The 10,557-nt window shown below is 37.5% G+C and overlaps 1 protein-coding gene across 2 annotated transcripts in view; it reads left to right on the forward strand.

The window, feature by feature from the left end:
* The first annotated feature begins 3,609 nt into the window (after positions 1-3,609).
* The window catches only part of camk1da (calcium/calmodulin-dependent protein kinase 1Da), a 77,870-nt gene continuing 70,922 nt past the window's right edge, over positions 3,610-10,557 (forward strand). Inside the window, exon 1 of one of the 2 annotated variants that reach the window (XM_047803795.1) lies at positions 3,610-4,388. In XM_047803795.1, the coding sequence (XP_047659751.1) occupies positions 4,294-4,388 (95 nt within the window). In that variant the 5' untranslated portion in view covers positions 3,610-4,293. The remainder of the gene's footprint in view (positions 4,389-10,557) is intronic. The other variant, XM_027151493.2, reaches the window with a different exon arrangement.

Genomic DNA, 10,557 nt, shown 5'->3' on the forward strand with positions numbered 1-10,557 from the left:
CAGATTACCTAAACATCATTTTAATTTTAAATTTTAAAAAATTGATCTGTAGTTTGTTGTTTTTGTTGTTGTTGTTGTTGTTGCTGCTTTCAAATGAACTTAATAAGAGTTTGTCAAAATATCAAGCAACATTCGAGGCTGATCTAGGAAGGTTACTGATGCTGTTGCATTGTTCACAATTAAATTAGTAAGAAATCTAAAATTAGGAATTCACACTTTTCACAGTTTTTTCCTCCCAGAGTTCTGTGTATAGTCAGTAATTAATCAGAATTGTTCACAAGTCTTTATACTACAGTGGTGCTTGCTTATTTATTTATTTGTTTGTTTGTTTGTTTGTTTGTTGTTTATTTGTTGGTTTATTTAACAGTTACAATGCACGTGAATAAAACATTTCTGTAAACAAACTTGTTATATCTGCAGTGTCTAAACATAATGTCACCCTAAAAACAAATATTTTAAATTATTTAAATGATATTATAAACATGCAAAAGAAAGAGATTGGGTATGCTCTTAAAAATACTTATCAATTTAACGTAAATAAAATTAACTTAATATTAAATATGTAAATCTGTCTGACACCTACGAGAAAACATGCCTGCAGGTAAAGGAGAACAAACTGATAATTGCAGGAAAGAAAAGGGATATTTATTAATTTGATTGTCTTTAGCCTGATGTTGCACAACATTGTATTGCACATAAAGTATTATACTTTATTCCACATGTAGTCTACACTTTATCTAAAATCTCTCTTTTATATAGTTTCAATTTTATTATCATGTGCATAAACTGTGCTTTAAATATCTATATACAGTCAAATTCTTGTGCTACAGATGCAAAAAGTATAAGTAGCTCTTGCTTCATACAAAAAAAAGCTAAAGTCAAAGCAAATAAAAGAACAGAAAATTGTACACAATGTGTGTGGTCATAAAATGATAAATATATATTATAAACTACATTTTTATATAGCTGCGAAAAATAGTGGGTTTATTTGTCCAAGATTTTTATGTTTATTTATTTATATTATTATTTTTATTATACACATAAAACAAACATGGAAAATAAGTTCTAGTTTAAGTGTTTCTTATCTTATGGTAAATACCACACTTTATTTGATTTGTTTCTAGGACATTTTAATTTTTATTTTATTATTTGATTTGCTTCTAGGACATAGAAAAACAGCAACTCGAGGATTTTATTAAAAAAGCAGTAGACCTTATAGAAGGTATATAGTATATAGCAGACAATATAGTGATATGATTTTAGTTGGCAAGAAGTATTTCACACGTCTCTTCACTAGATAGCGCCAAATATCCACACTTGTTAGGTTACAACAGGTTACATGAACGTCATTGTTGTTAGATTTATTTAATAAGAGTTTATAACAAAATATTAAGTAACATTAGAGGCATTAGATGCTGTTGCATTGTGCCCAATTAAATAAGAAGGAATATAAAATTAGGAATTCACACTTTTCACAGTTTTGTCCTCCCAGAGTTCTGTGTATAGTCAGTAATGAATCAGAAGTGCTTAAAATACTTGACGAGAACTGTAAAAAACCTTCAATGGTCCAACATTAAACAAGACATTATTTATCATTATAAAACTTTATACCACAGCACCCCTGAGGTTTTGACTATGATCTGTCAGAGGATCTCTGAGAAAATTGAGTAAATGTCCTTTATATATATTTTTTTATAGTTTTTGTTCTTCATCTTCTTTGCATGTAAATTCTGTTCAATGTAAATTCTGTTTTGTTTTTTTTTGTTTGTTTGTTTTTTTTTAATGTCACTGGACAGTCAGGAAAATAATTTTACTATACATCTGACTGGACAGATTGGTCCAAGCTGACATGGAGGCTATAGTAAGTCAGATTATGGTTCTCTCCTGGTTATGGATTGGGAGCAAAACACACAAGACGTCAATACAGCTTGCAGGAATGCATGACATGACAAGAAGACTTGCTTGATAAATAGCAGCATTACATTCATGTGGCTGTAACAACAACTGATCAGATATGAACATTTATGTGTGATTTGAATAATCAAACTAAACAGCAGAATCAAACTTTCTTTATCTAAGAAATACAACATGCTGTATTTTGTTGTATGATAATAATCAGTGATGGATGGCGTGTGTGTGTGTGTGTGTGTGTGTGTGTGTGTGTGTGTGTGTGTGTGTGTATGTGTGTTTCTGTGTGGCTGTCCAGCGTGGACCAATTTATTGTTTCTATAAACAGCATGTACAAAAGTGAAACACTGATTTCATTTTTCAGTGTTTTTTTTTACATTTATATTTACATGAATATTATATTAGTTTCTGTTATCACTTATAAAAGCTGAAAAAAACATATTAAGACAAAGAGCTTCTGCCTTACAAGTCCCTGTGAATTAGACATTACAATAGAAACAATAGCATGTTAAAATTATAGAAAATAAATCAACACCTTCTGACCAATCAGATTCAACCATTCCATGGTTTTGTGTTATATTGTGCAGTTGCGTAAGCTGAGGGAGTAAATAACTTGATCCTGGAGTAAAAGGGGAGGCAGAAAGAGTTCAAATGGGACAATTTAATATTTAAAAAGTTTTAGCATTGGGATGGACAATGTAATGTAACAGGAAGTGGAGAAGTCACTACACTATGTGCATTATCAAGTGAAAACACTGAACAGATTTGCTGACTCAGAGTAGGCCGAGAAATGGGGGGGTGTTTTCCTGCGCCAGAGCATCTGCAGTCGTTTGCAGCTGGAATACTCATGAGCATGGAAAGCTACAGCAATGGTCCTGTATGTAGGTGGAAGAAAAAAAGCAGCTATAAACGTGCATTTTTCAGTACAAACATGTCTGATCCTGTCTCAATAAAAGCCACAACTCTCTGTTTCTCTAGCCACCAGATGTAGCTAAAGTCTTTCATTCTATTCTGTCTTTGGTCTCTCAGTGAATTACTGAGCAGAAGCTTAACTACAAATGGACTACAAATGAGATCTCACTACATAGAGGCAGGAGATTCTTCTGAGTGAAAGAGTGTTTGTGATTACAGCAGCAGCTCTTAGGCAGAAATAGAGTTGAAATCAACCTGAGTTAGATATGATTAATGAAGTGATTTATGAGAGTGCTGAGATGTGTGTTTACAGTTCATTTGTCTAATATCAGCCGTGGTGGTGGTGGTGGTGGTGGTGGCGGTGGTGGAGCAGCAGGTCACATTGTGGACTCACAGCTCTGGGGGGTTTTCTGCGCTCTGATTCCTGATGCTATAAATTTCCCCATGTTTTCTGTGTGGCTTTCCTCTGGGGTTTCTAGTTTCCTCACAAATACATCTCAGTATGTGTATTGATGACTTATAATGTTCCTAGATCTGATTGTGTGTGCTCCAGCATCACACCCTGTTCCAGGGGCAGGTTTCCTGATCCAGCAGGATAAAGTGGATACCAAGTAGATCAGTCATTTAATTTCTGCAGTGTAATAAAAGAGATGTACGGAGGTGTCATGAAACCCCACAATGCACGACGTCGTGTGCACAGGTACGGAATACCCACAATGCACCGTGCCGTAGTAGGACACCGTGACATTTCGTACAGTATTTAGTTTCCGCTGTAAAGATCACGTGATCATGTGAACGCTGTGTTGTGTGCTGGCGCTCGTGCTGTTCGGTTCTGCCGCGGATTGGCGCAATGCGAATCAACGTTCAGTCCCACGCGCTCTCCGCCCCTCTGTAGTTTGACTGAAGCTCCCTCTGACACACCGTCAGGTCGCGTGAAGAATTCGCTCAAAATACGTTCTCATGCTTTCCGTTTTGTTTGGGGAAGAGGCGCGCGCGCATTCTCTCTCTCTCTCTCTCTCTCTCTCTCTCTCTCTCTCTCTCTCTCTCTCTCTCTCTCTCTCTCTCTCTCTCTCTGTCAGTAGAGCACGAGCGCGGTTTTTGTGCATGCACTCCTTATTAGAATTACGTCAAAGCGTTTAAAACGGTGCAGGTGCATCAAGGAGAGCGCGCGCGAGAACAAGGGAAACGCGCGCGTGCCTGTTTTCTCATCTATCGCTCGCTTACGCACACACACGCGCACACGCACATACATACAGGCGCTTAAACGGAGGGGGAGAAAAAAAGGAGTCAGTCCGTCCGTCAGCGCCACAGAAGAACAAGAGCTGCAGTTTACATGCATGTGCGTGTCAGCGGTCGGAAGACGAACGTGTAAACCGCAGCGTGGGAAAGCTCGGTGCTCTCCGGGGATCTGAAGTACAGTCCCAGGCAGCTGTAACACACTCGTACTGTATCTGTGCTCCTCCGGTGTGCGCCATGGCTCAGGAGAACGGAGACACCGCCAAAGACTCGTGGAAAAAGCAAGTGAACGACATCAAGCAGCTGTTCGAATTCAAGGAGGTCCTCGGGACGTGAGTAAAGTTTATTTATTTAAACACAATATCTCTTAATACAGACAACAAGCGCACGAGCTGTAAACGGCGCGAGACACACATCTGTATACACACATCTGTATACACACATCTGTATAAGAGAGAGTCATAGACAGAGAGACACAGAGAAAGAGAGAGAGCGAGAGAGACACAGAAACAGAGAGAGATCGAGAGAGACACACAGAGAGAGAGACACACACACACACACACGGAGACACACACACACACAGACACACACAGAGAGAGACACACACACACACAGAGAGAGACACACACACAGAGACACACAGAGAGAGAGACACACACACACACACACACACACAGAGACACACACAGAGAGAGAGAGAGAGAGACAGAGAGAGAGCGAGACACAGACACACAGAGAGAGAGAGAGAGAGAGAGAGAGAGAGATCTAACCATGCCAAGTTTGTTAGTGATGTTTGCAAAACGACATGCATCACTGCTGCTACTGTTGCTTGCAAAGCACGGTTTGACTTTTGCTGGGAAACAAAGCACACGACATGTTTCCGCTAGGTGTGATAACAAAGGGAGGGGGGGGGGGGATAAGAGCTGCGCACCAAACAGCTCTGTGCTAATGTTTAATACCCTCCTCGGTTTAATACTAACTATAACATCTGTATTCATCCTATTATGGTGTTTAACATCAGGGAGCGATACACTACAATCTGTTCGTTGATGCAGGGAGCTATGATGAATTTTACTTCACTGTAACCTCTGTGTTAAAATAATCAGGACCTCTATATCACGTAAGAAGTAAAACAAGACAAAACAAGGTGTGCTGTTGGAGGAAAACAACCAACGCCTGAAATGTATTATCACATCATGCACTATTTTATTTCTCTTGTAACCACTACAGTGTGAACAGGGTTAAAGTTAAAGATTAATGAGAGAAGTTCTATCCTTTTTCTAGTTAGTAAGGCCAAAATACAAAAACACAGCTCATCAAGGGAGAGAGAAACTGGATGGAGACTTTCCCCATCGTGGAAAATAAAGTGCTGACGCTGCAGACTGCATCAATAAATGTTAAATAAACCAACGATAATGCACATTTCTAAAAAATAACACATTTGCATATTGTTAGCTTTATATCATGTAGCTGTTCTGACGTATAAATAAGTCGTTAGTATAGAAATTCTAACCTATTCGAATAATTGCATTTATATAGACCTGCAGTTTGGATTACAGCGCAATGACATCTTTTAAGAGCTGATGTTATACCAAATTAAACACCAATCAAATTAAAGACGTGGTGTAAACTGGTGTTTTTAATGTTCTTAGCTCTACACCAACTCTTTTATTTGTCTGTCCTTATCACACGTGTAAAAAGGTCATGTGCATGCTGTTAAACACACTGCGGCTAGCAACCAGCCTGTGTTTTTCTTCTCAGTTATTGCCTGGTAATGAACTGGAGCAGCGGTTTTGCATGAACATGAGAGTGTCAGTATAGAGTATAGAGGTATTGATTTATGAGTCAGTGTGTTTATCATCTTGGTAAAGCAATCGTACCTTGTCACAGAGGATGCAGTATTTTTATAGCCTAATCCCTTCATACACTTGATGGTTTTCTAGATTAACCATCCCGGATTATGGCATGAATATAATCCTGTTCTTTACTCGTTGGGAAACAACAACAGCAAGGTTTATTAAATCATACATAAACCATAATATGGGCTTCCGGGTTTGATGGTTATCTGATGCCCTCGAGGTTCTGCTACTCAGCAGGAGCCAAGGTTTCTGTGTGTGTGTGTGTGTGTGTGTGTGTGTGTGTGTGTGTGTGTGTGTGTGTGTGTGTGTGTGCTTGAGCACATGTGTAACCCATAGCTCAGTTTATGAGCACATGTGTAACCCATAGCTCAGTTTATGACCGCACATGGAAATCTCCTTCATAAATCTATCGGGTTAGCTGATGAGGTGGATCTGAGCTTGGTGCTAGGACACTGCCGTCATAGCAACCTGTGAGCCAGGAGTCATGGCAACTTGGACAGGCCTTGCCAAGCAGTTATCTGTTAGCCTTCATCAGCTATGTTGAAACCCCTGACACACAAAGCATTTTCTGAAGCATTCAGACCCTCATGTTTCTTCCCACAAACCATCAGACTTCTCAACAACCAGAACTGAACTGTACCACACACACACACACACACACACACACACACTCAACTATGTGAACTGCACTAAATAAAAGACACACTCAAACACTCATTCAATATACCTCCGTATCTACAGCACCACCCTTATTGTTTTTTTTGCACACCACATTTTAATATCTCATCCAATTGTTGCTGTAACACAAGTGTATATATGTTTACTAGAACTCCCTTTGTTCATAATCCTATATTTTTGCACAATGTACTGTGTAATATACAGTTACACACTGGTCAGTGATGTTTTAGGTGTTTGGGAGGTGGGATGTGGTAGCTCAGTGGTTAAGGTGTTGGACTACTGATCGGAAGGTCATGAGTTCAAATTCCAGCTCCACCATGCTGCCACTGCTGCTCCCCTGAACAAGGCCCTCAATTGTATAAATTGAAATAATAAAATGTAAGTCACTCTGCATAAGGATAACATCACTCTGTTAGCACTTGATTGCACACGATGCACTTTATGCTTCCAGGACAACATACTTTAAGTCCTTAGCTCTGTGTTGTTTTATGTAGCACCATGGTCCTGGAAAAAAAATGCTGTTTCATTTCACTATGACTTGCGTCAGCTATATATGGTAAAAAGCCTCTTGACATGACTAGACACACACACACACAATACATATCTTTCATTTCTCATTGATATTCATCTGTTTATTTTATTCATGGAGGCTTGTTTCTGCTTTGTTTCTGCAATCTGACATTTGTAAGACAAGTTGCTACAAACATAAAATGGACTTTTAATCTGTTCTCGTATCAGACGCCTTAATCAGGTTACACCAGATATGTGTTTTGGGTAAAGCTGATTCATGAAGTGTTACATCAGGGCTCAATTTGTATTGTTTTGATTTGTTTGAAGCCCTTTTTGGACGGGATTCAATTTCCATCATTTGCAGGTGCTATTCTGTGATTTTATGCTAAAGATGATGTTTTATATCTTGATGATTTATCCATATGAATTTTTTAATTTTTGCCTTAGAAAGTACTGACCAAATTACTGTCTAATTCTAGACCATCTCTGCTGTGGTCTGATCGTTTTGTGCCTGTCTGTATAGACATTTTTGTAGAAAGACACTGACTCTTGTTTTGGGATAAAGTGACATGGTATTTAGTCATTTATTATGCAAATCCATATTAAACAGTTCTGTATTGATTAAAAAGGAAGATATGCAGCAGTGGACATTATCACTAGACTGGATGCTGTATTCGTAGCTGCCTAATATACAGGCTAAATAGGCAAATGATGATGATGTCTTCAGTGTTTTTTTTTTTCCACCTCTTGTTCTGCAGGATGTATTCTCACCATTGTTAGACATTGTTTTTACGAGATGAATAATTTAGATTACAGATCATTTGGAAACATTTATGTACATGGGAAGAATACAGAACAGTGCAGCACAAGGCTATTTTCCATGTGTGATTGGAGAAGAGAAAAATGGTAACCAAAATCGTAACCAAAATGTTTTCCCTAGAAATGAAGAGAGAATAAGGAACATGGTAACATTCCCTGTCGTTTTAAAAACTCGCTCTTTTTTTGTAATGCGTGTTAATGCACTAAAAAAAAAAAGAGCTGCATGGCTGGAGCATTAAACTGTCCAGCCATAAGGTAAAATAATAATTTTATATGGACATATACAATAGAATAGATGCTACAACTGAATAAATATAATAAAATATAAAAGATCAGATAATACCATTTATATTAAATGTGCACCAGAGCGTATAAAACAACATATGACGCACACATCATGGTCTTACGCAAAACAACCATGTCCTTTAATTTGATTGTTGTCTGGACACGAGTTTGATTAAATTATTCAAAACCTTATTACAGACGTCACCCAGAGACACTAATCCCTCTGTCATTCTACCAGTTAGCTATATAATCTGTTCCTTTAGGTGTTATATATAATTCTACCCAAAACCAGACAGAAAATCTTCCAGATTTTTTTTTCAGCTTCAGAGTGGCTTTCGCTTTCGACTGTGGACCTGTTTGCATTCAAATTTCTGCCATTAATTTTCTTCCCCAGTCTGAGCCATTAAATACCAATTACTCGCATCATATTCGACTTATAATTGGCTCGAGTTGATTGTCGTTGCTATCTAATAATCCCAGGCAGACTCTGTGTAGGAGCGATCGACACAAGTATAATATTTTTTAAAATGACGGAGAAATGTGCTGTGTGTTTTTGAAGATGGGCTGTTGTAAATCATTAAAGCAGCATTGAACATGCAATTTAATTTAAACCATTAAAAATAATCTTTATAGAATAAACTGTACCTTAGACCACTATACACTACACTAAGGCTTAGTAGACACCCTATGTCCTTCTGCTGAATCTACTATCATAGTACCACTAATATTTTTTATATATATATTTTTATTCTATTTTTGCTAGCTTCTAGTAAACTAGCTTGGTTTAGTCCCAAAAAATGTCTGTGTTTTTGTGAAAGTGGGATTTCAGTATCTTGAATGTCAATTTGTATTTTCATTTATTTTATTTAAAAAAAAAAAAGCTTAGTTAGCTCAATCGCAGGGAATTACTGTCGCATATAGTAACATGGCACTTCATTAAAAACTTAAAATTTAGCTGGCTAAATTTGGATGGCTAGATGTTGCTTGAAGCTTGTATTTCTAAATAGTCTTTATTTGTTGTATGATTTGTTGCCATGAGGGATTTTAGTATTTGAATCTCAGCTTATACTTTTTTAGTGACTTGTGTAAAACTCTAGATATATCTTAATGAAATCTATATTAGCTCATAAACATTAAGCTAAGTTAGCTTGCTAGCTAGGATTGCAAGCATGTATTGTGGAGATTAGCCTCACATCGCTAACATATTAGTGACTGAACTGAACTAGCTGTTCATGGAAATACATGTGAACATATGAGTTAGAAACACACCATGTTTTTCTGTCCCTAATAACCCTAATATCCGTAATATAACTAAAGCAGTTGTTGTTGTTTTTGTTGTAGTTTAACTAGCCAGCTGCTATCTGCTAGCTGCTATCTGCTAGCAAACTAGCTTGGATTTTCTTTTCCACTGTGACAAAAAATTCAAAATATATCCTAATCAAAACATTTGTTGTTTTTTGTCTCCTTTTCCCCCCAACATTAGCAAATGTAGCTCGCTATCTAGGGTAATGAGTCCTGGGAAGTTTTAACACTCTGTGCCCTTGGATCTGATTGGGTGAGACTGAGTGGCAATATCATGGATATCTGTTTTAAACAATACTATGATCATTTGATCTTAGCATCGATTTCTGTAATCAGAATTAGCTTCCTTAGAAGAGTAGCAGCTAACCGGATAAAGAAAAAGATTTGATGCCGTGCTTCTATTTCTCCTCATGCCCTCTGTCATCTTTATCGAGCTTTCTGAATTTCTTTGCCTTGTATATATGGTAGTTTTTCTTTCTGCTGCATTTTATCAAGAGAATGTTTTCTACATTGTACCTGATTTTTTTTTTCCCCTCCCAGTATTAGTCATTAGTCAGTTCCCACCACTGTAGCAGTCTTCCCTGTTGGCGGTGTGGGTTATTGCTGCATCTCTCCAGCATGCCACCCACACACTGCCACAAAGCAGCTCAACACACAGCTCAGAGACATTCGTGCTCTGCTCAGTTCTTTCTGGGTGAACTATCGTACGCATTGAAATGCCCTCACTGCCTTTATTTTCATTAGTTTGGCAGGCTGGACTGAACAGAACGCTGGAAGGTTCTGGTGGAAAAAAACTGGGAGGTTTTCTAACCATTTGTATCATCCAATAATGACATATCAGAAATAAAAATAGAAGTAAAACTGTTTATTAACTTACATGTGCTTATTAGCATAACTGACACAGCTAATATAGTAGTTAACAGTAATATAGTGCATCCTGTGTTTAAATTACAGAAGATACATATTAAAATTATCATATATATCTCTTATGTTATTTATAACATACATATTATATTAATAATATAACATTTTATTATCTCGACATTGG

Source organism: Tachysurus fulvidraco, chromosome 19 (assembly GCF_022655615.1).
Source record: "Tachysurus fulvidraco isolate hzauxx_2018 chromosome 19, HZAU_PFXX_2.0, whole genome shotgun sequence".
Taxonomy (NCBI): Eukaryota; Metazoa; Chordata; class Actinopteri; order Siluriformes; family Bagridae; genus Tachysurus; species Tachysurus fulvidraco.